Source organism: Oscarella lobularis, chromosome 8 (genome assembly GCF_947507565.1).
Source record: "Oscarella lobularis chromosome 8, ooOscLobu1.1, whole genome shotgun sequence".
Lineage (NCBI taxonomy): Eukaryota > Metazoa > Porifera > Homoscleromorpha > Homosclerophorida > Oscarellidae > Oscarella > Oscarella lobularis.
Window position 1 is genome coordinate 1,209,537 of NC_089182.1, and position 22,524 is coordinate 1,232,060.

Sequence of the window (22,524 nt, forward strand, 5' to 3'; positions counted from 1 at the left end):
GTTCGCATACGGGTTCGGATGTAGAGCACGTGCTCTAATTCTCACATGCGCAAAAGGCGATGAGCCGCTAGCGATTCGGAGCTCTTCGCAATGTTTTCGACGATACTATCCAAGTTGGAAGGTAACACCGAAGTGGCGCGCTACTACACGACGAAACACTCGTGGCGCGGAAAGTAAGCGAGCTCGACGACGACGAAAAAAAGCGATGACGGCGTCGCGGCGTAGATATCGACGTCTCTATTCGGTCGGAACGCGCGCGGTGGGCACGCTTAATCCGGCGACGCAAGAAATCACGAACCAAGTCGGTCGAAATCGTGTTTTCTTTGCCGTTTTCTCTTCGACTAACGTGCGCTCGCGGTTCTAGTGGGAGTACAAGGACTTCTTGGACATTCTTCCGAGTCCAAAGGGCAGCAACGAATTCATTATCGTTGTGAAGAAAGGAAAGAAAGGAAAAGAAACGATGACGTTTACAACGGACTATAGAACAGATTTGCTCACCGAAACTCTCGTACTTTTCATTCATTTATTTATTTATATCACGTGAGAGATTTTCTTGTGGTTTTTCTAGAGGTTTCGTCCGTTGTTTGGTCATTTAGAAGGACAGCCACGACATCCAGACGATCGGGTATGGGGGAATTCATTTTTGAAATAATTTAATAGTCTTTCATTTTTGTAACAATTTTAGAAATTTCAGGGCTACAAATTTCAATGGACAGAGAAAAGAATTTCAATTGTTTTAGCGGTAAGTATTAATTAACTAAATATTGAATTAATCAAATTAATTGCTCAGATTTGTTCTTGCTCCTTGATGCAATTGGATCCTGGGTCAGGTCGAAGGCTTTGTCACTATGACTACAAAGACATTGAAGGAGTCGTTCTGGTTCATAATATTATTAATTAATACTGAAATTATTTATTGAATAATGTTACTATTTTTCAAGATCGAGGATACGCCCGGGGCATTTGCTATTATGACAGGCTCTTTTGGACGACTGGTCACTAATTCTAATTGCGTTCATTGCTTTTTTTCCAAGTGAATTTGTTTTCACGTATAGCACATCTTTGCTCTTCAAAATCGTGACGAGTTTGTTCGAAAATTGATCGAAGCCGCTCAAGCCAACGTGGGCGAAACGATAGCGTAAGCAAAGGGCAATTGAATGACCGACTTATCATACATCACTATCACCCGGATGGGCGCTCTCCAAATTCTAGAATGAAGAGGAGGCAAATGGGTTTAGAAACGTGCATGACCAAGCGACTTGGACAATACAGTGACGACGACTCTCTGACGTCATTGGCCGAATTCAACGTGCAAAAAATGTCGAGACGGCACACTGTACGATGGGGGAGTTGAAACGAGTGATTGATTAATTATGCTGACGTCACATCTTTTAGGGTCCCGTACAGAGGATTCTTTGCTTGTCCGAAACGTGTCTCGTGGAAAGAGATCCGGGCACGTATGCTGTGGTCACGTGTAGGCCTTTGTGCGACGTGAGCTGGTTATTATTAATAGTAGTATTATTATTATTGGATGAATTATAGATCTTTTCCCTCATTCGTCATCCGCACGAGCCGCAGCGTTTCGCTATTGAGTACATCAGCGGGACAGTGAGACGATACACGTCAACGAATCGGTTGGATTACGCTAACACGTATTGATCAATAATTTTCCATTTATTCTTTCTTTTAGGGATTCGTTGCTGGCGAGTATTTTGGATGGCGTGAGAGCGAGCGGCAATCGAGACGTCCACGTGAAAATGACGATAACGTTGAGAGGACTGAGAACGGCTCCGTTCAATATGCCCGTCGACGAAGAAGTGGAAAGCCAACTGATGAAATATCTCGGATCGATAGGACAAGGTAGAATGATACCATAACCCCGTCATTGGTGGGGAGAGTACCTCCTAGGAAAATCTTTTGGATATGCGGTGGCGCTGTTCAATAACAACGTTCCATACAGTGGTCTGCTTCACGCTGTCACTCAAGAGGTCTCGAGAGCGCTTACTTTATTGATCTCATTGATTGTTGTTGTTGTTTTTCAGGGTCTCTTTGCCGAGAACAAGGAAAAGCTGATTAACGCGAGTGTGACGGCTCTGCTTTCGCTCGAAGGCCAGCAGGACATACCGTCCGAAGAACTCGAAGCTCATTTTCACGCGCTTCGACGTCTCTTTGCGTCGAAAGCCGGCTTCCACGGATTCACGAACCTACCAGGGTAAAGAAAGAAAGAAAGAAAGAAAGAAAGAAAGAAAAAAATAGAATAGAACACCACCACTACTTCATAAATATGGATAGTCTTAGTTAGACTCAAACCCCTTCTCTTTAGCATACGAGAACGCCTTGGCATGAAGGTGATTGGCGCGTTGAAGAGAAAGGACGTGGCTGTGAATCACGCCGCAGTCGACATGTTGTGCTCTCTCATGCAGGTAGAGACCATTGTTGGAAAACGACGTCTTTAGTATTAATTTTTTAATTTTTTAGCCGATGCATGACAATTTCAATCTGAGAATCGAGCAATTGAACAAGGCGTCGCTTTTGTCTTCGGAGAAGTTTCTTCTTTCGCTGTTGGAAATTTTGAAGGAGCACACGGAACGCGGCACCGGAGCGCTCATTATCAGCGCTCTCTTGGATTTTCTCAATTTCGCTCTTTGCGCTCCTTACAGGTAACCATAGAAATGGCGATAGAATTATTAATTATATGTAATAATAGCGAAACGACGGACGGCAATCATTTTGATTCTTTGCTCAAACTCGTTGCGGGTAGGCGATTCAATGACGTCAATAACGTGCCTAATTAGCTCGTGTATAGATCTTGGCAGAGTGATTTTTAAATTATTTCAGGTAGAATAGAAATGTGAGTATAAATAGAGACAATTAGAGATCAGACTTGCTTGTAGCATCCTTCGATGGCAATTGTAAAGGGAGCCGGGATGCTGATGAAGTCAATTATCGAAGAGGCGGAAGCAGAAGACGCTCACAGCATGCAAGAATTGGCGCTGGCCGAAGGCGCTCTCGTCCGACACCTTCACACGGCCATGTTCACGCAAAGTGCCGATAACAGAATGCTCACGCACAGGTAATGTAGAAAGTCATTTATTATTTATTTATTTATTTATTTTTAAATACACGTGCGCTATTGTTTAGGCAGTTGAGTCGTCATTTGGTCGGTTTGTGGACGACTGGGCATCCGACTGCGCAGCATCTTATGAGACGAATGCTGGTAATCTTATTTGTATTCATTATAGATTATTAGTTTTTTGACTCTGTACTACTACTACTACTATAAAGCCGCGCGGTCTCATCATTTATCTCGAATCCGACGAACAAGTTCCGGAAACCGAACGCGATCGAATGCACGTGCGAGACAACGTGCAAGCGGCGAAGGTTAATTAAATAAATAAATACTTATTAACCAATCCTATTTAATCGAAAACTTCAAACTTTCTATACTAGACTCTGCACCGTTCCAAGCAGGGCTCCTTGAAGCAAGTGGAGGCCTTTCTCACCCACTGGAAATCGAGAATGAAAAGCAGCAGACAGCCAACAGACAATCTTCCCGTGGCCTTACGCAAGCGCCGTCAAAAAGTCAAATCCGACTACAATTGGCCCTACTTTTACTACCAGTACCAATAGCTTATTTTGTGACGTCGTAAATTAGCCTTCTAATAAATCTAGATTTGAACTCGATCACGCTGAACCGGCTTTGATTTGGAATTACAAGACGAGGGAGGAGCTGAGGGAGGCGTTGGAAGCGGAAGTCAGATCGTTTAACATCGACAAGGATTTGGGCGGAACGTTCGAGATTGCGTGGAATCATCAGGAGTTCGAAGTCCGCTACGAATGTCTCTCCGACGAAATCAAGATTGGCGACTATTATTTGAGATTGCTCTTGGAACAAGAAATTGACGCCGAAAAAATTGCTGATCCGTTAGTTTTGAGAGACCGGTGATTGGGTACTTTGTATATTTATTTCTCTTTGCGTAGGCTCGAGTTCTTTAATGATCTGTATCATCGTTTTTTGCTCTCGTCGAAGCCGATCATGAAAGCCATGTGTCTCCAGGTTTGTGTTTGATTTTTAATAGACGTTTCTGATGATTCGATTTTCCTCAGGCGATGACGATTGTCTACGGGAAATGCTCGCAGAAAATCGGCGCGTTTAACGATGCAAAGCATTTCGTTCTGATGCTCGATAAGGTGAAAGGGAAAAATGGTTTTTATTGGTATGTCTCATTGACTTTGCTACTAGACTATTGATCGTCTTGAAAGAGATCGCTTGTTGTATTTCTTGGACAAATTGATGCTGAATCGAGTGAGAAAAGAATATAAGGGCGTAGTATACGTAAATGAGGCTTTTCTGCCTGTAGCGAAATGTAAAGGAGCTGATTGACGCGAATATCGTCAAAATGTTGATTGATCTTGCAACCTTGGCTCATCTTCACACGAGCCGTGCAACAGTACCTCTGCAAGTAAGAAATTCAATAAGATTGATATGGGAACTCTAACGTGACGTTTAATTAATGGGAACTCTTTCCATCTAGATGAATGTATTGGAAGCAGCTCCCGACTCGAGAAGCGACACGGAAGCAGAATGGTACTACGGAAACAAAGAAAAGGAGCGACTCGGACCATACAGCTTTGCTGACGTCAGGGGGAAAAAAATAGACGGTTCGTTTATTATTGATTAATTTTTTTTGCGATACAGATCAAAATGTTTTGGGAGGAATCGTCGATCAATCAAAAGACGCGCTGCTGGGCGCAGGGAATGGACGGATGGCGTCCCTTGGAACAAATCGCGCAGCTCAAGTGGAATCTCATGTCAACCGGACACGCTCTCATGAACGAATCGGAAATGACGACTCTGATACTTAACATGCTCGTGCAAATATGCAGCTTTTATCCGAGCAGGTGAATCAGAAATCAATATAATTATGAATATAGGAATATGATAATTTTTTAGGGAGGGCGGTGCAATAGTTCGTCCCGTTCCGAGGTGCAAACGAATGCTGACTGATTCCGTCTGTCTTCCTCATTTGGTGCAGGTAGGCCCCCCAATATCTGTTAGGCATTTATTTATTTATTTATTTATTTATTTTGTATTAGCTCTTCTTGACTTTTGATCCCTACTTGGTCGAAAAGCTTGCCGTCTTGATGTCGGACATTGTAGAGGTGAATTTTAGTTACAATTACTTGATTTTGTAGTATTAATTAATTAATTAATTATTTCTTTAGGACAATCCTGTTCTTCCGCGATTATTTACATCGGGAATATTCTTTTTCATTCTTATGTATACAGGATCCAACGTTTTGCCCATTGCAAGGTATATCCACAGTTAAAAGAAGTGAATTAATTATTTATTGATATTGTCCCTATAGGTTTTTGAAATACACTCACATGAAACAGTCATTTCGTCCTGATGACGTCAGAAAGGCATTTACGCGATTTTTAATCTTTATAGCCTATTCGTAGAATCCAACTTCGGATATTATGCAAATGAGCATCTTGGGGCAAATTCTTCCCGAGGCCATGGTTCATTTTTTGGAAAACTATGGTTAGAGTCTACCTAATATTTTTTATAAGTAATTAGTTAATATACGTCTATAGGGCCTGAGAAGTTTTCTGAGGTTTTTCTAGGAGAATTCGATACGCCCGAAACCATTTGGGGAAGCGAAATGAGGCAAATTTAAACCAGTAAACAACTATGCAACGTTGTTAGTATTACCCCAATAGGCGTATGATGATCGGAAAAATTGCGGCTCATTTGGGCGATTTTTCACCTCGACTCCAGAGCAACACTAGATCAATTTATCAAGTGCGTTCAAGTGGGAACTTCAGACTTGGGTATTGGTTATTGATTACCTATAGTACTGTGCTATTCCTGCTATTAAATATCCTCAACTCGAGGACGAGCTCTTCTGCAATTCGTACTACTTGAGACATCTCTGTGACACGCAGAAATTTCCCGATTGGCCTATCAGAGACCCGGTAAATGCCTTGCAATTGAAGTAGGATTTCTCAAGTAAATATTTCTTCTGTAGATTAAACTGCTGAAAGACGTCCTCGAAGAATGGAAACGCGAAGTCGACAAAAAGGCTCCTTCGATGACCGTTGAAGATGCGTATTCAATCCTCCAATTGTCAACCGGAACAGGAGGGTAAATAAACAAAGATACCGGTAGAGTGATTAGCGTATATAATCTTGTGTGAAGGCACGAAGAGGGGAAAGTTCGCAAAGCCTATTTCAAATTGGCTCAAAAGTATCACCCAGACAAAAACCCAGATGGAAGGGTATATCTATTATTTGTTGGGGCTGATTTTGTTTTTCATCCGTCGCCGTTCACTCACATTAGGAAATGTTCGAATCAGTGAACAAAGCGTACGAGTTCCTCTGCTCAAAATCTCACTTTCAGTCCGGTCCCGACCCTCAACGAATAGTCTTGCTTCTTCGCACCCAATCAATTCTCTTTCAACGATACAAAGACGGTAGGCATTGAAGCTAGATGACGGGTTCTTTTTTAAAAAAAATTGTTTTTATATACAGAATTAAGCGAGTACAAGTACTCTGGATATCCAATGCTCATCAAGACCATCCAACTGGAAAGCCACGACGACCAGTTGTTTTCGAAGGCGGCTCCCCTTTTGTCCGCAGCTGCGGAACTGTGCTTTCACACGATAAATTGCTCGGCTCTGAATGCCGAGGAGTTGAGACGGGAAAACGGCATCGAAGTGCTGCAGGAGGCGTACACTCGTTGCGTCGCCGTTATCAATAATTCGTCGAAGCAGGACGAAAGAGCTGTCGATGTAAGATATCATAGAAATAAATAACTTTTTTTCTTATATGCAGATGTTACCCCGTGCTTGTTGTGTCTAATTTAGATTGCGACGCACATCACGCGTTGCTATCGCGTCGCTGCCCAATTCGAGCAATGCAGAGAAAAGATTCAGGAAGTGCCGTCCATTTTGAAAGACGTTTGCAGAATTTTGTACTTCAAGGTGAGAGCGACAGCCGAGTTCTCGTTTGAATGACAAACAGCTCTTTATTTTAATTAGAATTTGCCGCGGCTGAACACTGTAGCTGTTCAATGCGTCACCGCCTTTTCTATCGACATGTGGCTTCAGACTCAGTTGTTGCATGTCAGTTGTTCTGCTACGCGTTGGGACATTTGGGGTACGAACGCGATTTTTTTAGGCTGGAGCCGTCTGGCATCTCCTGATTTTCTTGTTCAATTACGATTTCACTTTGGACGACAGCGGAGTGGAAAAAAGTGGGGAGTCAAATCAGCAGGTACAGAATTCGATGTCAAACTACGTATAAATTCATAAATTTTCTGTTTAGGAAGTAGCCAATAATCTAGCTAAAATTAGTATAGTAGCGCTTCAAAAATTGGGAGGATATATGTGTAAGAGAGACTGGCAATATAGTAGTGTATTCCTATAAGTACCGATCTTCTCTGTGTTGGATGTAGCCGGTGAAGATGCGACTCCGGAAAATCCGTCTGTTCGGAAATCGTTGATTGCTATGCTTACTCCTTACGTCTGCCGGCAGATGAAAAAATTGCCACCTTCAGAGGCAAGAGAATCTCCGCGGAGAATTCTTTATAGAAGACGACAATCGCAATTTACAATTGTCAGGTCTTGAAACTGCTAAACAGTAACACGGTAAACCCGTATTTGATATGGGACAACGCAACTCGAAGCGAGCTTACCGACTACTTGGAGAATCAGCAGCAATCTACCGTCAAATATGTAAGAAAAAAAGGAAAAAAAGACGTCATGGAATGACCACGTAATCGTTTTTGTGTCAGGGCGAATGTGACCCAGATTTCGGCGCGTCTTTCGTTTTCACCGTTCACAAAGACGAGCTAATTGTCGGCGAAATATTTGTACGGATTTACAACGAGCAGCCAACTTTTGTTTTAGAGGCAAGGCATAGAGAATAACGGTCGTCTACACATACATATAATAAATAATTATCTTGCTTAGGATTCTCCCAAATTCACTTTAGATCTTCTCAATTTTCTGGGCGCTCAAGCAGAAGTAAGAATTGCGTTATTAATTAATTAATTAATTAATTTTATGTTACTTGTGCGCTAGTATCTCCATTCTCTGATGGCTTTGACGGCTTCTGACGTGGATACGAGCAAGACGGGTCAAAATGCGGAACGGCTCAAGAACGTGCAGTTGGCTTTGGAGGCGCTGAGAAATTGCCTACGAAACAACCCAGGAGCTGAGCTCCAGTGCATTGGACACTTCAAATTGATATTCTCGCTTCTGAGAATGACAGGCGCGCAGACGCTGCAGCTATTGGCTTTGGAGGTGCGTTGGGCATGAATAGTCAATGAATAAGGATTATGGAGTGGTTTGTACAGGTTATAACGGCTGTGACTGGAAACAAGAAGTGCGTGATGAATATTTCCGATGCCAATGTTTTGATGTATTTGCTGATGATTCTTCACACGCTGCCACCGGGTATAGCAATAGCGGGGATAAAAGACATATAGCAGCAATTGATTTTTGTTACATCTCTAGGGAGGGGTCTTGCCCTTGAGATTTTACATGCATTGTCGTCGCACACTCAAATCATAAAGCAGGCCCTCAATAAAGGTGCGACGGCCGTATCTTAGGTTTGATATTGATTTTGGTTTAAGGGGCTCTTATCTACCTTCTTGACGTTTTCTGCAACGCTCAACTTCCGGCCGTGCGCGAGAGTGCGGCTGCGCTCTTTTCCAAAATGATCACAGACAAACTACTTGGGCCAAAGGTAGGGAGGACCATTGATAATTAAATTTTTAATTCATTCTGCTAGGTTCGGCTCATTTTGAATAAATTTCTTCCTCCAATTTTCATGGATGCAATGCAAGACAATCCGGAAGCAGCTGTTCACATGTTTGAAGGTAGGCCTTGTCATATAATCTATTGGCTTTTCTACGATGGACATTAGGAAGCCACGAGAATCCTGAGCTTGTGTGGAACGACGAGGCTCGGGATAAAGTGAAAGGAACGGTCAGGAAAATGATGAGAAGGCAAGAAAATAAATAAATTATTTAACAAAAACTATGTGTGCTTATAGTCACTACGAGAAGCAGAAGGATGACCCTGAAGCTCTCTGGAAGGTAAGTTTTATAACCATCGATATTTGGCGTTTTTGACATGCATTTTGTCAAGCTTCCGCACGACTTTCTCGTTGTATACACGGACGTCGAAGGTCAAATTGTCGTGGGCGGTGTCATCCTGAAGCTCTTCATCCAGCAGCCTGCTTGGGTATTGACAGTCGCCTACATAACTCCTATCCCTTTCATCATACTTTGATATTAGGTTCTCCGGCGCCCTAAGGAGTTTTTAGTGGCTCTAATGGATCGCTTTGATAATCTCGTCTTTCAACCCGATCCAAATGTAGGAAGGGTGGCTTTTTTGAGAGATGCAGCTCGAAACATGTTCTTCTTTTTAGGGCGAAGAATTGGAAACAGTGACGCAGGCTCTTGTTTGTCTTTTCGTGGCGCAGCAGCAAATGGCCGACATGGTGAGAAAGATTAGTCAGATTGCTTCAATCTCTTACGCTTATAAAACCAGCTTCCTCAACTTGGCCACATTCCCAAAATCTTCAAAACGATGAAAACAAATTCTCCAGTGAATAGTGCCATACCGAAAGCGTGCATCAGCGTCATTCACCAAATCGTCAATAACGACGTGCGTAATAACAGTTCGCGCTCAGCACCGAACGTCCTTCTGAATTGCGTATGCGTAGGTTTGCGTGCAGACAATAAAAGAGTGCGATTGCTTTGCATCTTTGATTGTGGGCATGAAAACCCGCCCCGATGCAATCGGATTGGCCGCTGAAGCTCTTCACACTCTCTTCGAAAGAAACGATACCGTTCTAGTACATAAGGTGAAACTCGCATAAAAACTTTATAACGTGTTATATTACACTAATTTTTTTACGTTTTAGGGCGTTAAAAGTGGACTCGTTGACTATCTACTCGAACTATTGGATTCTCCGCTTGAGGGCTTGGATAATCCTTCTGCCGCGAAAGCGCAGATAGTCAAAGCGCTCAAGGCCATGAGGAAAGATCTCGAACTCGGCAACGAGGTAAACAAAAGAAAAATATCCTTATACATCCACGAAACGCGTTTTCTGTTTTTTAGATCGATTCCGTGCTAGAAAAGTCGAGCGTGTGGTCTGTATACAAGGATCAGAAGCACGATCTATTTATTCAACAGACCCAGTTTGCCGGCTACTTGACCGGTCCTGTGGGCGTGGCCGGTTACCTAACGGCAGGAACATCGACGACGACGTCCGCTATTGCCGACGAACCGCCACCGATGGACCCCCCTCACGACGAGGAAGCGGATGATTGACACAGTAAGCTCTTTGTTCGTTGTGTATAATTTTTTTCTATGAGACAGAACTTTGTATGCGCTCGTCATTTAATGTTTGTGTTCGTGAGAGACTTTGGCGTTGTCATGTGCGCTCTTGCAACGTCACGGCGTTCGAATTGATCCCCGGCGTGGTTGTTTTGACTGTTCCATTGGTGAGTGCTTGCTCAAGTCGCCGTAGATGTATACTTTAGGGCGTCATATTAATATGCACCTCCCTCCTTGGCGTCCGGAGTTAATTTGCCGTTCCCTGGGAACTTGGAATAAGTCTTTCTTCGTGGGGGCTGGAGGCTACTAAAAAAATTATAATGTGCCTTCCTCCTCGGTAAAGCCCACTGTGGGGACTGCAGTCTCAGTCCTACCACTTGGTATCCTGGCCAGGCGGCAGCGAGGAACAACCAAATAAGAGACACACGAGATACTTAATTTTAGTTTATTTTACATTCGGGACATTTTAATTAATAAAAATTTGAACATAGCATCTCCTACTTATCTGCAAAATACGCGTTGTATTTGCTTTTTCTGATGCCCGTATGTCCGGGTAGGGTAAACGGCTTTTTAGGAAAAACAAAGGAAAAGCCGTTTACCCTACCCGGACATACGGGCCACCGCAGCATTGTACACGTGTACACGCACATGTTGCTCAAACATTTATTAATAAATTAACAACGCGAGGCAACAGTATTTGTTAAATTTTTTACTAAATAAATTAGCAACGCGAGAAAAACACCATTCAAATCGTAGATACGTGTCCGACAGGCGCACTAACTACCGTGTACATGACTCAGGCTGACTGCTAGCTATAGACGGCTGTTCCATCACTTTCAACGCGTCGATTGATTTGTCGAACTTGAATTCTAATGAAGCGGGCGTCGTATGGAAGCTCCGCCCTCCGCCCCCTAAAAACAGCACCGGTGTCTTTCACTCTCACATTCATCATCGTTTATTGCTATAAGGCGTCTAGACTCTCGAGACTCGATTCCCACCAGCAGCGATCTCGGTAACGAACGATGAGCTTCCTTTGCATCGGCGGCAGCGGCGCCAGCGACGGCACGCCAGCGCTCAACAAGAGAAGGCGTAGCTACAGCTCGGTCGAAAAGCCGACGCACCTCCGAAAGCACAAATCGTCGCCTCTCAAACCTGGAAGAGCGTCGTGTAAGAAACGAAACCCTCCCCCTCGTCGTCGTTCCGGGCTTCTTCCTCGAACGATCTATCTATAGACGCGGGCGCAACGAGTCTCGACGACAGTCCGATGGGTGGGATCGCGTTTCCCACGAACGAGAGCGCCCCGCTGCGCGCGAACGGAGGAAGTTTACCCGTCGTCGTAATCGCCGAAGATTTCGTCGCCGAAACGAAAGACGAATTGAACGTGCGACGCGGTCAAATGGTCAAAGTTCTGCAATCGACGTCGTCGCCGATCGCGCCGGAGGAAAGCGATTGGATCTACGTGAAGTCGGGCAGCGCGACGCGCGGTTACGTGCCGACGCGCATTTGCGTGCCCGTTTTCATGTGGAATAGCAGCGACGGCGAGAACGACGACGATTCGGGCGAGGAGAGCGTCAATTTTTACTCGTCGACGCCTAAGTCGAAATCGAGAGGCGGACAGGCGATATCGCGCGCGTGCGTCCAGTCCGTCTACTCGTCGGAGTTGACCGTTATCGTGCGAAATCGCGCTCACACTAATAATGCTTCGTCGCACGCTGTCGAATCGGCGCGCGTGTTTGACAGGCGCCCGCAGGGCTTCGCCCTAGCGCTCTACTCCTATCGCGCGCGCATGGAAGACGATTTGCCCGTGCAGCGCGGTGATTGGTTGGTGATTTTGAACGCGGGCGATCGCAATTGGCTGTGGGTACGTCGACGCGACGGACTGGAAGGCTTTGTTCCGCGTTCCTACGTCTCGCGACTAGGTGAGTGGTAGTTTCCCACGGGAGAGCGCTCGACCTCTACTCGCATGTGAATGAATGAATGAATTACTTCCGCCCCCCTCGAAGTAGCAGGTGCTAGTAAACAAGCGCGCGAAATTCGAGCAGCCTTTTAGAATCTTAGCCTCTTTTATCTCTGATACCGACGCTCTTTTACGCGCGAATCGGGGCCCACCTATTTATCATTTACGCCCACATTTTCTAATTCATTTTGCTTTAGACGAACGCCCGCGTCTCGCGCGAAAGCCCCCTTTGAAACACTACAGAAGCGACGGGGACCTCATCGGCCTAGCCGCTATGGTCGTCGATTTCGATTACGACGCCGTTCATCCTTCGGCCGTTTCTATATCTCGCGGCGAACTCGTCTACGCCGATCTCACCTCGAAAACGACCAACGGATGGCTGTGGGTGAACGTGCCGACGAGAAATCGCGAGGGTTTCATTCCGTCGACGTTTGTGCGTCCTCTTACGTCATCGGTATAGACTTGTTGATATTACGCGCGCGACGTCACAACTTGTAACATGCTATCTTATTCTTAATTGTTTTCTGTTTCGTTAATTAATCGATTTAGTTCATTTTTGCTCTGTTGGTATTTGGTGGCCGTGTGTGTCAATGAAACGTTTTCGCTTTCAATGGGTCCTCCCCCACCACGCCCACATTCGGGTGTCGCAGTTCGTATCGTTATCTGCGGCACGTCGAGTCCGGATCGATTCCCGGCGTCTAGCGACGTTCCCGCCCGACTATTGTCGGGCACCAGGCATGGGTTACTCGGCGGTGGCGCCGGATCAGAAACGAGGGGAATAGTGGCGTGCGCTAAGCGACGTACGCGATTGTCTTTCGACTCGATTCGAGACGGAGCGACAAAACAAGGAGACGAAACCAACTGAAGACTGCACCCGCGCCGAATCAATTTACCTGGAATCGTGGGTCGAGTGCCAACACCTCCCACCGGCGACACGCCCACTCGTTGTAGAAGACTCGGAGCTGCCTCGGGGCACGTACGCTTTCGCGTAAGCGAAGGCTTCGATCCTCGAACGCGATCCATCGTGCGAGCAATTCGTCGAGTCTCTTCCCGCTCGAACTCCTCGTGCATGCGCCGAGCGCGACTGATACGCTCCGCTTCGCGACGAACGCAACGTCGCAACGAGAGGGCGTGACGATCGCTCCAATCGGAAAAGACTTTCGACGTGCCCCGGATCTCCATTGAATATCAAGTCGACGGCGAGCGAATGCAAGACGTCAGAGCGGCCGGTCGTTTGACTGCTTTCGTGTACCCCCCGATGTGAGAGAGTTCCTTCGTTCACGTGAGAGGCGGAGCTTTCTCACGTTCTTAGAATTCCCGTATTTAGTCTATGGCTCCATTGTCTCTCACGTGATATCATGCACAACCCCCCAAAATTGCCTGCATAGAAAAGAATAAAAACCCATAAACAAATAGTTCTAATTACAGAACACCGCTAACAAATCCATGATCCAAGAGTTTATCAGCTGAAGGTCGAGTCTCTTTATCCCTAAAAAACCAGAAATGAAATCAGAATTAAACAATTGACAACAAAACCATACATAATCAACGTTATTGCTATGAAATCTCGCACACATTCAGACACGTGATCGGGCAAATCTGGTTTTGTCGCCTCGGTTGCAATTTTAAAAAGAGCAGCGATTGCCTCGAGTTCATGCCAAGGTGGCTTTGTTGTCAGCATTTCAACCACGGTACAGCCGAGACTCCTAAAAGAAGAAAACGTCTATCACGTCTATCACGTCTATCACGAGGCTTAGAGGCCATACCATATGTCAGCTTTTCTACCATATCCTTTTCCATTAATCACTTCGGGACTCATCCAGTAGGGCGTCCCGTGCACCGACTTGTATCCAGACATAGTCCTTATTGTCTGCGCAAGAGGCACAATAGGAAATGTAAGTTCTATCCCATTCACTTACTTGAAGTCGTTTCGATGCACCAAAGTCGGACAGTTTGACGTTGCCGGAAGAGTCGCGAAGTATGTTCGCTCCTTTTATGTCTCTATGGACAACGCATTTGGAATGCAAGTAGGCCACGCCTTCAACTATTTGTCTAGTGTATTTCCGGGTTAGAGTTTCAGTGAGTGGACCGTGTTCTTTCAGGAGATTGTGAATAGAACTCTAGAGAAATAATCTTATAACCGCGTCATTTTTTCCTGACGTCAGCGACTCACTCCAGGCATGTATTCCATGAAAATGGAGAGAACGCACTCCGTTCTCTCCGTTCCATAATACTGAACAACTCGATCGTGTTTCAAATTCCTATATATTTCCATTTCCGTTTCGAGAGCTTGCACCTCCTATCAGTTGCAACAAATGATAAGAAGAAACCAATTTCCATTTTGAAAAAATCCAAACCTTCTGCGCTTGCATATCGTTAGCGTGAGTGATGTCGACTTGCTTCACGGCCAACTCTCGTCCAGTATTTCTATCGTGACACATGTAAACCTGAATGTCCGATTAATAACTATTAAAAATAGTCATTTAACAATCAACCGTTCCAAACGCTCCAGAACCCAACACTCGCCCTTTCGTCCAATCATCAGGTTTACTCAACACTACAGATAGAAATAATTACACTTTATTCGCGGTGATAACATTCCTTTTATTCCTTACGGTCTGACGATAGATTGAGTTCTGATAAATGAGCCATGGCAGCGTCCAAATAACCCGCCTGAGACAAGCTCTCTTTGCTCGAATAGAAGTCAGGCGTAAAACTCTCTGGAGAGGCTGCAGACTCGGCCAAATACACGTCGCTAACAGCTCGGCGCGTCTTTTTATGACGACGCGGAAACGTTCGAAATTCTGTACACATTTTTTTAATTTCTCGTTGATTATGTGAATGTTTTCTTTACTTTCGGGATCGGCGTTGTAGTCGAACGTGTGACGTCGCGTCGGATATGTCCCGGGTCGGCTCGGCGGATCGTCGTAATTCCGATATCCGCTACTCTCGCTAAGATACAAAATATAATCAAATTTAGTTACACAATCCATTGCGTTCAAACCTAGTCTGACTAATATCCGTTGTTGATCCACTTGAATTTGGACTTGGAGCCACCTTAATCTTCTATATATAAGAGACTTATAAGTCTTTCATCACATTATCACCCACACTTCTCTCACCCTGACATAAGATCCAGGAGGCTGTTCCGGTTCAGGAAGAACGCCGACTGGGTCGTCTTCGGCTATAAACATTCCGCCGCCACCTTTAAAGAGTTCTTTCGCCCTTTCGGAGTACATGGACTGGGGACGTCCAGGAGGTTCGCGCGTGAGGCCCGGAGGCGGCGAGTCTCGTCCGCCCGGGTGGTAGGGATGCATGGGCGGGTTCGTATCGTCGATCGGGTGAAAGCCGTCCGCAGTTTTGCCCGGAAATGTTCGAGGAGAAAGTCGCGGCGAGTTTAGGACCGGGGAGGAGGGAAAGAACGGCTGCGAGTTGGATCTCGCCGGGAAAAATGAATTCTGAAAAAAAAGGGAGGACTCTGTATATATAGCCTAATTGACTGACAACAAACTGATTGACGGACTATTTCCGTTTATGGTATTATCAACTTTTACAGCTATTTCAATTTCAGTTTCTACGAATGCTTACCTGTTGAACGCCTCTATTGTTCGAGGCAATCGAGAGTGAAAACTGAGATGTCGGCATGGCAACAGTCGTGACGGGATCAGAAGGCTGAATCAGAATGATTCTCAAACTCTTCTGAGCCGGCGAACGATCGAGGTTCAAGAGCGCCTTATCGATATCGGCTTGACACGTGATGGAAAGAGTCTGCTTCAACTAGACACAGAATAAACAGTAGAATACAAAAAAATAACATATATCATTCGTGACGTCGTGTCGTCCTACTTCCGCGTTGAAATAAAATACGGTCAAATCGACGCTATAGATCGATTTGATCTTCGCTTTGAGATCCATAAATTGAAGCGGACGCGACATGAGAATAATCCTTTTAGAAATGATTAAATTAAATAACCCGATTCAAATATCAGCACTTTCTCTCCTGCTTGAACTCGAACTTGATTCGAACCTGGTTGCCCTATAGGGAAAGAGGAATATCCATTCGAGGGGGCGTGTCGCCTTTGAGGAAGACGACGAGAAATTTTGCTTACAGGCATCGAAACGACGCCAGTTCGCTCGTGCGACGTCTGATTGCGTAGTTCCGACAAGTTGTAGGCGATTGTGGACAGCGTCGACGCAGTCGACGCGTCCGACACTGTTTACGAATCGATTCGACGTGTTTTCGCGCCTTTCGGGATCGTCTACCTGAATCCATCCGATTCCCGCCACGAATCGTAATCCTCGAGGGCGAAAGCGGCGACAATCGACTGCTTTTTTCTTCTTCTTGCGACTGCGCGAACTCGAACTAACGCGCGTTGTCCGGCAGCACAAAACGTCAGTTTTAAAAAGGGGCGTGATCACAACGTACACATTCTGAATAGAGAGCGTAAAGAAACTTTTATAGTTCATCGCGCGAAGCGCTTTTCTGAAAATCAATAATTCAATAATTAATGGCGATTAATTAATCATTACTGTACATACCTTTTTTCGACTTAGATGTTGCTGCACAGTATTTATTATCCCATTCACACTTTGAGTACCAATACTGACACCCACAAGATTCTTAGAAGAAGTCTTCTTAGACCAAAACAACTCAAAAAAAGTCAACAACTTTTTCTTACTTGTCTGCGTCCATTGGCTCCCTCGTAGAAATAAAGTGATGGATATGCACGAACCTGAGCTTGATTACACAGATGCCTTTGTTCATCGCAGTTCACTTTTCCACATTTCACTTTACCCTCCATCAGCTGTCAATACATAAAACCGAAAGAAGGTAAAGTGAGTTCTCTAACTTGCCTCGGAAACTCTTTCAAAATTAGGAGCAAATTGGACGCAATGACCGCACCAAGGTGCATAGAAATCAACTAGCCAAGGAGTAGAATCCTCAAGAACTTCATTGTTGATGTCATTCATAGAGAGAAGTTTGACTTTCGACGGCAAATAGTCCATCGCCCACGCTCGAATTGAATTGACGTCTCTCCATCCGGAATAATCGCTAAAACGATTTCTTGATACTACAGTACGAGGCACGGTTTACGGTATTGATTTTTGTACCTATAATGCCCGGTTCCTGTTCTTCCAGACGGGTATAGTCTCATTGTCGGATAGCTAGAGATTCCCTCCCTTTGACACAGCGAGTCTTCTGACACGCAATCGACTTTAGCAACTCTGGCTTTTTCTTTTAAAATCTAATTATTATTTATCAGTATTAGATAGACTACCGTTTCCTGTCTTTTTCTTACTCTAGCCACTTTGTTCCAAACAGGAATTAGCTGCTGGCACGGTCCGCACCAGGGAGCATAGAAATCGATAAGCCACACCTCTTCCCGTTGTTGACTTCTGACCATTTCGTCAAAACTAGACGTTGTCAGGGTAATCATTTTAGGATTGAGAGTATCCTGCATTGAATGATACCAGTAGGATTAATATACAGACGACACTCTCTCTTGAAGTACCTCAATAAATTCAACTATTGATTTTGCACTGTGAGTGCCATGAAATTGATGCGGCTGAGATTGATTGTAAAATATCGTTGTAGGATAAGACCGTATGTTCATCTAATATTATCTATATATTAGATTCCTGTATTGATTTGATTGTTACCTTATTGCAAAGATGCGAATGAACGGTGCAATCGACTGTGCCAAAGCTAACACTGTTTCCTATACGATGCGCTGCCTTTCGAAACTCGGGCAACAATCTCATACACGGGGGACACCACTATGAATACAGAACTAATAGTAGATGATAAATCTATGATGTCTTTTCTTACGGGAGCAAAAAAATCCACAACCCACGGATCCCTTCGATTAATAACTCTCTCTGGAAAATCATCTGGAGTCAAGGCGAGCACGTGGGATGAAGAACTGGCGCGAGCAAAAACTGCAAGGTCTTCGGCGAGAAGACGTCCTGTTGCAATAAACCGACTACAAATGCTATTTATCGTTAATTGATTTCTATTTACCGTGATGCTGTTCGAAGCCTCCTCTCTTATAGAAGGCCACCTGATTGGCCTTCATGTGAAGTTTCTGGCAAAGACTTCTCTGAGAATCGCAATTCACGAATCCAACCTTGCAAAAGACCACTCATAATTAGACTTTTGAAGTATCAAAATCCCCGCTGCGTTACGTTAATGCTGTCAAGTAGTGGAGACAGCTTTCGCATTTCCAATTCGATATCCGAAATCTCCTTGACAAAAATAACAAGCCAATAGATGCCGTTGCTGACGTCCTTTTCAACATCCTGACACGTCGGAGAAGTCAAAACAAACTATACTTCAAAATCAATAATTGTTACCGCCCACGAATTAATTTCTTTAGGCAGAGGCAACTGCAAAAGAGCAAAGCGAGAAAGTTCTTGAGGATCAAGAGATTCATCCGATTCCTTTAAAAATCAATTAATTAATTAATTAATCAATTAATTAATGGCAAGACAATGCCCCTACACTGATTGGTCCGTCGCGAAACGTGTAAACAAACGTCCCAGAGGAGCGCTTAAGTTGTTGGCATAGAGACGGATCGAGAGTACAATCAATAGAGCCAAATTTAAAATACTTATCCTAAAACTCTATAATTATTGAGGAGCCCAATCGAGCGTTTCACCAATGTACTCATACCACAATAGCAGCTAGTTTTCTTTGCGAAAGAAGAGCCATGCAATCTAAAGCCCAAATCCCATTTTATTCAATAAAAATCTCGCTCATATAAGCTCACTCTCTTCCTCAGATGAGCAAACGTTCAAAAGCCACGACTTTTCGGTTTCTTCTCCGTTCACTGTCTCGTTAAAATTCAACGCATTTAGTTCCATGACGTTGGCCGTGACGAAGCTCATTGCAAAATTAATCAAATTCCTTTTCGTTCTTTCTCCTCTGTATTTTTGCGGCTAAACAGAATAAGAAACTTATAAACTGAAGATTCCAATTTCTCGTTTTCTCACATTAGGATAAATTAAAAGTGACGGATAGCTTCTTACTCCCTGCTGCTGACAAAGATTCCATTCGTCTCCGCAATTCACGGCTCCAATTCGAAGAACTCCCTCGAGTTCACGAGCCACTTCACGCCACTAAAAATCCCAAATGCACTTTATAATTATAAAATATCATCATCATAATAATAATAAACTTACTGTTGGAGCCAAGTGGTGACAGTGACTGCAGTGCGGCGAAAAGAAATTCACAAACCACAGGTCACCAGAATTCAAAACGGAAGATTCTAAAAATTCGAACCATTCTGACGTCATCCTTACCATCACGCAAAATAAATTTCTCACCAAAGTCAATTTTACTCAACGTAATTATTTCGTCATCATCGTCATAAATACCTATATAATCAGTGAATTTTTCGTCCGTTAATTAAATAGGCCTATATGAATTGTACCGAATTCTTCTTGATAATATTGCCAGCTTTCATAGCGACCCCATCCCTTGTTTTCGTCTAATCCCTCTTCGCCGTACTGGTCGTATTTATTTCTAAGCTCTTCGTCTATACGGCGTTAGAGAACGTTTTAATTTATTAAAATCCAATTTTACCTTTTAGAACTTCGTAGGCGCGATTTAGTTTCAGAAACTTTTCGTGCGCTTCTGGATCGTCCTAAAAGTTGCTATTCAAATCGTTTCACCCCCCAAAAAGTGCACAAATTCGATACGGGGTTTTTATCCGGATGTGTTTTCAGAGCCAATTTCTTGAAAGCCTGGCGAATTTCTTTGCTTCCCGCATCTTTGTTGACACCGAGGCGTTCATAGAAGTCGTCCGATAACGAGAGAGAGACGAGAAAAGCTAACATAAGCGCTACGACGCTTCCGACGTGCCACGACATCATTATCCTAACGTGCGCTACACTTCTTTGGCTCTCTCCGGCTCACTCGTAGTTTTAGTGCACGGGGACGGGACCACGGGGACGTAGCTTACTGCATTTACATTTCATACACATGCAAGTAACGTCAAATTCTCACACAACACAAATATATAGAAAGTTGAGTACAACTACAAGCGATGCATCTTCTCCCTTTTATCCAAAGCGACCTTCTGCCACAGAGACAGTAAAAGAGTGACCCCGTAGACTCCGGCGGCGATAAAGCAGTTTCTAATCCGGGACAGTAACATCGAACACGTACAGAATAAAACGAACACAAGCGAGACTTACGTTGACGAGCCAATTGTCGCGTCTTCGGATAAAGCAACCGCTTCGACTTTGAAGAAGACGCCGAGAAGAAGCTGAAAAGCGAAGTGTCGCGGTAACGAGGCTATTTCCACAGAAATCCTCCCACTCTCTCTCACCAGCATTATAATTCCCCAGACACTAAGAATCGTGCAGCAGGTGGAGCATTTTCTGCCGAACAAAGGAAGTTTGTAGTAGAGCATCGTCGAAGTGACGCTGATTTCACGTGACACTGATGTGCGTTATGCTGTCCCGGATAATTGACCAAGGCGCGCTTAATTAATCGACAAAATTTGAGAAAGACAAAGCGATTAGGAATTAGGACTTGACTCCAGCTGACCTAATTTGCAAAGCGGTTAGGAATTAGGACTTTGACACTCCAGTTGATCCAGCTGATCTAATGTTCATAATGGCCAGTACAAGAAGAGCCACCTGTAGTAATACAGTACATTGACATAATTACTCATTACGAATAACTGAGATGTCTTACCCAAGCTACCATTGAAAAAAAAGAAAAAGCGATTGCTGATTCTGCGGCAGATTTGCTGAACGGAAGTACTTCAACGTCGCCTGCAACTTTGTCGGTGTTTGCCCACTGAACAGTTAGATACAGAAACCCAACAAACCAGAGAAAGGCCAAGAGACCCGACACAACAGCATCCGCAGTGAAAATATGCTTCTGAAAGGACTCTAACTTCCTCATCACTTCCAAAACATCGAAGACGAGCATGACAATGGCTACAATGATGGTCAGGATGCCCACGCCTTCGCCATATTGGCATGCCCCACTCCCCGTTAAATCGGACTGCTTGAGACCGTAAAAACAAACACCAGTTGATCCAAAGCTGCTTGCCACTTTGTCGGCAATGACGCCGACAACAATTATAGCAAACAACTAGAGAGGGAGCCTTGAGATTAGGGTCTCAGAGTAAAGTGCAACTCACCAGGGCAAGTACTCTTGCAACGAATCGGCCTATCAATCGAGCAGAAAGATTCATAGCCAGCAACAAAATAGCAAACACCGCCCCTAAAAGTGCTCACGCGTAATGAGAATACCACACATTCCACAACTTCAATTTCCCGGACAATACGCCTGCTGCTTGGGTACAAGCTAAAGACAATCAAGCAATGACATTGGTATAGAAACAGTATAGGAGAAAACGGGACACTTTCATACCTGACACCCCAAAGTCAGTGTCGTTAAACACAATACATGTAGACAAAGCACTATGTTGAATTTTGTATGCCTCATTTCCACACACATCACTTTTTTGAGCACTCAAACCGCAATAGATCAACTTTCACGTACGCAGCGTCTTTCTTGTGAAAGCGCATCGTCTTAGGAAGTTCAAGCGAGAAATTTTTGAAAGTCTTGTCTACCGTCATAGGTACGCCCCAATCCTTTGCCTTTTTCTCCAAATAATCCCGCGTCGACGATTTATGAATAGAATAAACGTAACCCCTGCACAGTCGGAGTGCGGTCTGAAGAAACTCCACGTCGCGACCTTCGTTTTTCTTCGTCCCATAGGGAGGATTCATTACAATCGTGTCGAACAACTTGCCGGCGCCACATCTCAAATTTATGACGTCACACTTGACGAAGTCCACCTGACCGTCCAGTTCCATATCGGCGACGTTTTCGCTCGCGACGGACAACGCATCGTCGTCGATGTCAAAGGCGACGACGTGGCGAGCGCCGAGAAGAGCGGCGCCGATCGCGAGCACGCCAGAACCGCAGCCCAAGTCGGCGACCAGTTTTCCGCTCAGATCGTCGTAGCCGAGGTGCACGACATCGCGAAGAATATCCGCCGCAACTTCTGCAGGCAGTGCGTACTGTTCTAGAAGAACTTTGGGTTCGCTAAAGCCGTCTAGGCTCCCTAAAGCGCCGACGAGTTGCTTTCGTTTCATTCCTATACGGGACATATGAGAGACGAGATGAATGCGTCATTCATCAACCAGTTTCCCTTTGGCAATATTAGTGTAGTACAGTTTGGATG

The 22,524-nt window shown here is 44.6% G+C and overlaps 7 protein-coding genes across 7 annotated transcripts; 2 read left to right on the forward strand and 5 right to left on the reverse strand.

The window, feature by feature from the left end:
• Window positions 1–32: 32 nt before the first annotated feature.
• On the forward strand, window positions 33–10,487 carry LOC136190782 (dnaJ homolog subfamily C member 13-like). Its single transcript, XM_065979047.1, is given in 62 exon segments — window positions 33–173; window positions 226–301; window positions 365–508; window positions 569–625; window positions 686–742; window positions 791–880; window positions 942–995; window positions 1,056–1,138; window positions 1,213–1,336; window positions 1,396–1,491; window positions 1,543–1,634; window positions 1,691–1,860; window positions 1,909–1,988; window positions 2,043–2,212; window positions 2,324–2,423; window positions 2,479–2,660; window positions 2,708–2,757; window positions 2,807–2,838; window positions 2,895–3,073; window positions 3,142–3,217; window positions 3,286–3,381; window positions 3,451–3,620; window positions 3,673–3,924; window positions 3,982–4,057; window positions 4,108–4,191; window positions 4,244–4,306; window positions 4,362–4,463; window positions 4,536–4,640; window positions 4,700–4,902; window positions 4,955–5,036; window positions 5,098–5,163; window positions 5,227–5,315; window positions 5,371–5,416; window positions 5,465–5,546; window positions 5,600–5,672; window positions 5,726–5,807; window positions 5,861–5,980; window positions 6,034–6,149; window positions 6,204–6,282; window positions 6,345–6,477; window positions 6,536–6,795; window positions 6,871–6,987; window positions 7,045–7,128; window positions 7,184–7,279; window positions 7,331–7,564; window positions 7,627–7,740; window positions 7,800–7,916; window positions 7,978–8,031; window positions 8,089–8,310; window positions 8,364–8,463; window positions 8,524–8,598; window positions 8,643–8,755; window positions 8,801–8,888; window positions 8,936–9,017; window positions 9,065–9,107; window positions 9,160–9,255; window positions 9,310–9,387; window positions 9,443–9,514; window positions 9,565–9,681; window positions 9,740–9,880; window positions 9,941–10,081; window positions 10,138–10,487. Coding segments are annotated over 62 exon segments (6,771 nt in total). The 5' UTR covers window positions 33–90; the 3' UTR covers window positions 10,351–10,487.
• A 565-nt stretch (window positions 10,488–11,052) lies between these two features.
• Window positions 11,053–13,600, reverse strand: LOC136190221 (uncharacterized). Its single transcript, XM_065978321.1, has one exon. The coding sequence runs from the start codon at window positions 13,493–13,495 to the stop codon at window positions 12,827–12,829; it is 669 nt and encodes a 222-aa protein (XP_065834393.1). The 5' UTR covers window positions 13,496–13,600; the 3' UTR covers window positions 11,053–12,826.
• On the forward strand, window positions 11,300–12,916 carry LOC136190218 (SH3 domain-containing protein Dlish-like). Its single transcript, XM_065978318.1, has 3 exons — window positions 11,300–11,523; window positions 11,589–12,275; window positions 12,511–12,916. The coding sequence occupies exons 1-3, from the start codon at window positions 11,379–11,381 to the stop codon at window positions 12,771–12,773; spliced, it is 1,095 nt and encodes a 364-aa protein (XP_065834390.1). The 5' UTR covers window positions 11,300–11,378; the 3' UTR covers window positions 12,774–12,916.
• Window positions 13,601–13,648: 48 nt separating the features above from the next.
• On the reverse strand, window positions 13,649–16,677 carry LOC136190213 (mitogen-activated protein kinase kinase kinase 3-like). The gene is made up of 16 exons (XM_065978312.1): window positions 16,577–16,677; window positions 16,423–16,526; window positions 16,306–16,349; window positions 16,160–16,259; window positions 15,902–16,090; window positions 15,436–15,771; window positions 15,318–15,379; window positions 15,168–15,265; window positions 14,929–15,117; window positions 14,809–14,870; window positions 14,671–14,760; window positions 14,487–14,612; window positions 14,233–14,433; window positions 14,080–14,183; window positions 13,855–14,019; window positions 13,649–13,802 (listed from the first exon to the last, which is right to left on the reverse strand). The coding sequence occupies exons 1-16, from the start codon at window positions 16,584–16,586 to the stop codon at window positions 13,736–13,738; spliced, it is 1,947 nt and encodes a 648-aa protein (XP_065834384.1). The 5' UTR covers window positions 16,587–16,677; the 3' UTR covers window positions 13,649–13,735.
• A 29-nt stretch (window positions 16,678–16,706) lies between these two features.
• Window positions 16,707–20,210, reverse strand: LOC136190209 (dnaJ homolog subfamily C member 10-like). Its single transcript, XM_065978308.1, has 21 exons — window positions 20,015–20,210; window positions 19,899–19,959; window positions 19,747–19,851; window positions 19,640–19,690; window positions 19,496–19,581; window positions 19,307–19,432; window positions 19,084–19,252; window positions 18,987–19,030; window positions 18,816–18,929; window positions 18,668–18,754; window positions 18,500–18,613; window positions 18,336–18,441; window positions 18,144–18,280; window positions 17,975–18,091; window positions 17,827–17,928; window positions 17,614–17,769; window positions 17,426–17,559; window positions 17,168–17,366; window positions 16,993–17,118; window positions 16,853–16,933; window positions 16,707–16,796 (listed from the first exon to the last, which is right to left on the reverse strand). The coding sequence occupies exons 1-21, from the start codon at window positions 20,186–20,188 to the stop codon at window positions 16,770–16,772; spliced, it is 2,316 nt and encodes a 771-aa protein (XP_065834380.1). The 5' UTR covers window positions 20,189–20,210; the 3' UTR covers window positions 16,707–16,769.
• A 574-nt stretch (window positions 20,211–20,784) lies between these two features.
• On the reverse strand, window positions 20,785–21,591 carry LOC136190223 (synaptogyrin-3-like). Its single transcript, XM_065978323.1, has 3 exons — window positions 21,472–21,591; window positions 21,018–21,422; window positions 20,785–20,959 (listed from the first exon to the last, which is right to left on the reverse strand). The coding sequence occupies exons 1-3, from the start codon at window positions 21,523–21,525 to the stop codon at window positions 20,891–20,893; spliced, it is 528 nt and encodes a 175-aa protein (XP_065834395.1). The 5' UTR covers window positions 21,526–21,591; the 3' UTR covers window positions 20,785–20,890.
• Window positions 21,592–21,790: 199 nt separating this feature from the next.
• Window positions 21,791–22,450, reverse strand: LOC136190222 (rRNA N6-adenosine-methyltransferase METTL5-like). Its single transcript, XM_065978322.1, has one exon. It carries the CDS (start codon window positions 22,448–22,450, stop codon window positions 21,791–21,793), a length of 660 nt encoding a protein of 219 aa, XP_065834394.1.
• Between the last annotated feature and the right edge of the window lie 74 nt (window positions 22,451–22,524).

What these genes read in the sequence shown, in the direction of transcription:
- LOC136190218 (XM_065978318.1), top strand. Translation starts at nt 11,379, where the DNA reads ATGAGCTTCCTTTGCATCGGCGGCAGCGGCGCCAGCGACGGCACGCCA. An exon ending in CAAACCTGGAAGAGCGTCGT is followed by an intron (nt 11,524 to 11,588) that starts GTAAGAAACGAA and finishes ATCTATCTATAG; the next exon opens with ACGCGGGCGCAACGAGTCTC. An exon ending in TTCCTACGTCTCGCGACTAG is followed by an intron (nt 12,276 to 12,510) that starts GTGAGTGGTAGT and finishes ATTTTGCTTTAG; the next exon opens with ACGAACGCCCGCGTCTCGCG.
- LOC136190221 (XM_065978321.1), bottom strand. Translation starts at nt 13,495, where the DNA reads ATGGAGATCCGGGGCACGTCGAAAGTCTTTTCCGATTGGAGCGATCGT.
- LOC136190213 (XM_065978312.1), bottom strand. An exon ending in ACGGATATTAGTCAGACTAG is followed by an intron (nt 15,266 to 15,317) that starts GTTTGAACGCAA and finishes TTTGTATCTTAG; the next exon opens with CGAGAGTAGCGGATATCGGA. An exon ending in GTTCTGGAGCGTTTGGAACG is followed by an intron (nt 14,761 to 14,808) that starts GTTGATTGTTAA and finishes TCGGACATTCAG; the next exon opens with GTTTACATGTGTCACGATAG.
- LOC136190209 (XM_065978308.1), bottom strand. Translation starts at nt 20,188, where the DNA reads ATGATGTCGTGGCACGTCGGAAGCGTCGTAGCGCTTATGTTAGCTTTT. An exon ending in GTTGAGTAAAATTGACTTTG is followed by an intron (nt 19,582 to 19,639) that starts GTGAGAAATTTA and finishes TCGAATTTTTAG; the next exon opens with AATCTTCCGTTTTGAATTCT. An exon ending in AAGAAATTAATTCGTGGGCG is followed by an intron (nt 18,614 to 18,667) that starts GTAACAATTATT and finishes CCGACGTGTCAG; the next exon opens with GATGTTGAAAAGGACGTCAG.
- LOC136190223 (XM_065978323.1), bottom strand. Translation starts at nt 21,525, where the DNA reads ATGAATCTTTCTGCTCGATTGATAGGCCGATTCGTTGCAAGAGTACTT. An exon ending in TTGCAAGAGTACTTGCCCTG is followed by an intron (nt 21,423 to 21,471) that starts GTGAGTTGCACT and finishes CTCCCTCTCTAG; the next exon opens with TTGTTTGCTATAATTGTTGT. An exon ending in TTTTTTCAATGGTAGCTTGG is followed by an intron (nt 20,960 to 21,017) that starts GTAAGACATCTC and finishes GTATTACTACAG; the next exon opens with GTGGCTCTTCTTGTACTGGC.
- LOC136190222 (XM_065978322.1), bottom strand. Translation starts at nt 22,450, where the DNA reads ATGTCCCGTATAGGAATGAAACGAAAGCAACTCGTCGGCGCTTTAGGG.